Below are 1747 nucleotides of genomic sequence, written 5' to 3' on the forward strand. Positions count from 1 at the left end.
GGGGGTGCGGGGCCGGCCTCCGGGCCTCCCTCTGGCCGCCTCGTCCCCCCTCGCGGCCCGCGGCCAGCGCCCCCCACCGCCGGGGGTCTCGGGGCCGGGTCGGGCAGTGTGGACACCCGGGGTGCAGAGTGGCCACCCCACGGCTAGTCTCCCTGGCCACCTTTCGAGCGCGATCGCGGGTTAACGCCAGCAAGAAAAGGAATTGTTCTTAAACACCAAACCACAGGCCGAGAGTCTGTTTAAGTCAAATAAGGCGACGTCGCTGTAATTACTTGCGATTATGTGCTAATTTTCGAGCTAACACATTCTGGAAACAAAATCTTTGGCAGCTGCAGAACATTTTCCTCTAAGAAAACCCTTCACTAGGAAATGGAAAGAACAGTATTACTATATTAGACAACTGAACTCAGGCTCCGCCCCGCATGCCTTCTCCACGGCGCGCCCAGCCGCACCCCGCTGGGGCCAGAGGTGACCCCAGAGCGGGCGAGCTGCCACGGGGGCCCCTCCCTCTTCCAGCCCAGGGCCCCAGGGGCCGTGCGGGCTTGCACACCCGCAGGTCTGGCGCTGAGTCCCAGGGCGGGGTGTCTGCAGGGGGGGCCTGGGCTCGAGCCAGGGCTTGAGGGGAGCAGGGGGCAGACGGGGCTCACCCGAGCGAGTCCAGGGCACCACTGAGGACCCAGGGACAGAAGCGGACGGCACCATGGGGCCGCTGAAACAAGCGCTCCCAGGAGGAAACTGGCTGCAAGGCAGGTGGGACCCTAAGAGCTGGGCCTCTGTCTCCTTCAGCAAATACTCTGCCCTGAGGGCGAGATCCGGGAGGAAGACTGGTAGCCCTGGGGCCGACGAGAAAGCCCACGTGTCTGGGAGTGACCCGAAAGGGGACAGTGGGACCTGACGTCCCCTGGAAGGTCGAGGCGGTCTGGGCAGAACCTTGATTCTGGGCTGTCACCGTCTGCACACTGGAGCCTCCGAACCCTGAGCCTCCTGCACTCCGGACCTGGGAAGAGGCTCGATGAATCAGTTTCTGCAGAGCGGCTTCCATGCCCTGTAAGAGCTGACCTGTGTCCCCCGCGGGCGCGACTTCTCCGACCTCCACGGGGGTCCGTGAACCTCATCTGGGAGTGCAATAAAGTTCCCGCTGGTCAGAAACTATGCCTGGATCCCTGTCACTTAACTGCACCACGCCTTTCGGTGGAATACTATACAGCCACGAAAAGGAGACCCTACAACAGCATGCTGGGCCTGGAGGGTGTTCTCCAGATGCGGCCAGCAGAGAAAGCCCACACCGTGCGGCCTCCCTTCCACAGGGGCCCTGGAAGAGCCAGACTCAGAGAAACAGGTCCGAGGTGCAGCCGCGGCGGGGCAAGGGATGGGACGGGTAAGGGCAGGAAGAAAGAGTACGTCCTGGGAACAGCACGACACAGTGACTAGGGCCGACCTGCTACCAGCCCACAGGTCTGAGTCCCAGCCCGAGGGTGTTGGCTGAACTTGCCGGGCACGCCTGCCTTGTGTGCGGTGAACGGTAATGCTGAACCCCCCAACCTCCACAATGTTACCTGGATAAAAGTCGGAAACAGAAACGAGACTCTGGGTTTCAGGTCTGAAATCTGTACCCAAGTGGATTTGCTTATCTGAATAGCTTACACGAGCTAAAGCCCAGAACCCGACTGAAAACGGAAAGCAGACGCGCGACGCTGTCCGCCCTGCGCAGGACTCTGCTGAGGTGACCGCGGCCCGCAGGGCGCGC

The 1747-nt window shown here is 61.9% G+C and overlaps 1 protein-coding gene across 1 annotated transcript in view; it reads left to right on the top strand.

The window, feature by feature from the left end:
* LOC101635853 (synaptotagmin-10-like) overlaps positions 1-831 on the top strand; it is a 5322-nt gene extending 4491 nt beyond the window's left edge. Inside the window, exon 3 of the mRNA XM_012732266.1 lies at positions 787-831. Within this exon, the coding sequence (XP_012587720.1) occupies positions 787-831 (45 nt within the window). The remainder of the gene's footprint in view (positions 1-786) is intronic.
* The last annotated feature ends 916 nt before the right edge of the window (positions 832-1747 follow it).

This window comes from Condylura cristata, unplaced genomic scaffold (assembly GCF_000260355.1).
Source record: "Condylura cristata isolate star-nosed mole 26May11 unplaced genomic scaffold, ConCri1.0 scaffold00034, whole genome shotgun sequence".
NCBI lineage: Eukaryota > Metazoa > Chordata > Mammalia > Eulipotyphla > Talpidae > Condylura > Condylura cristata.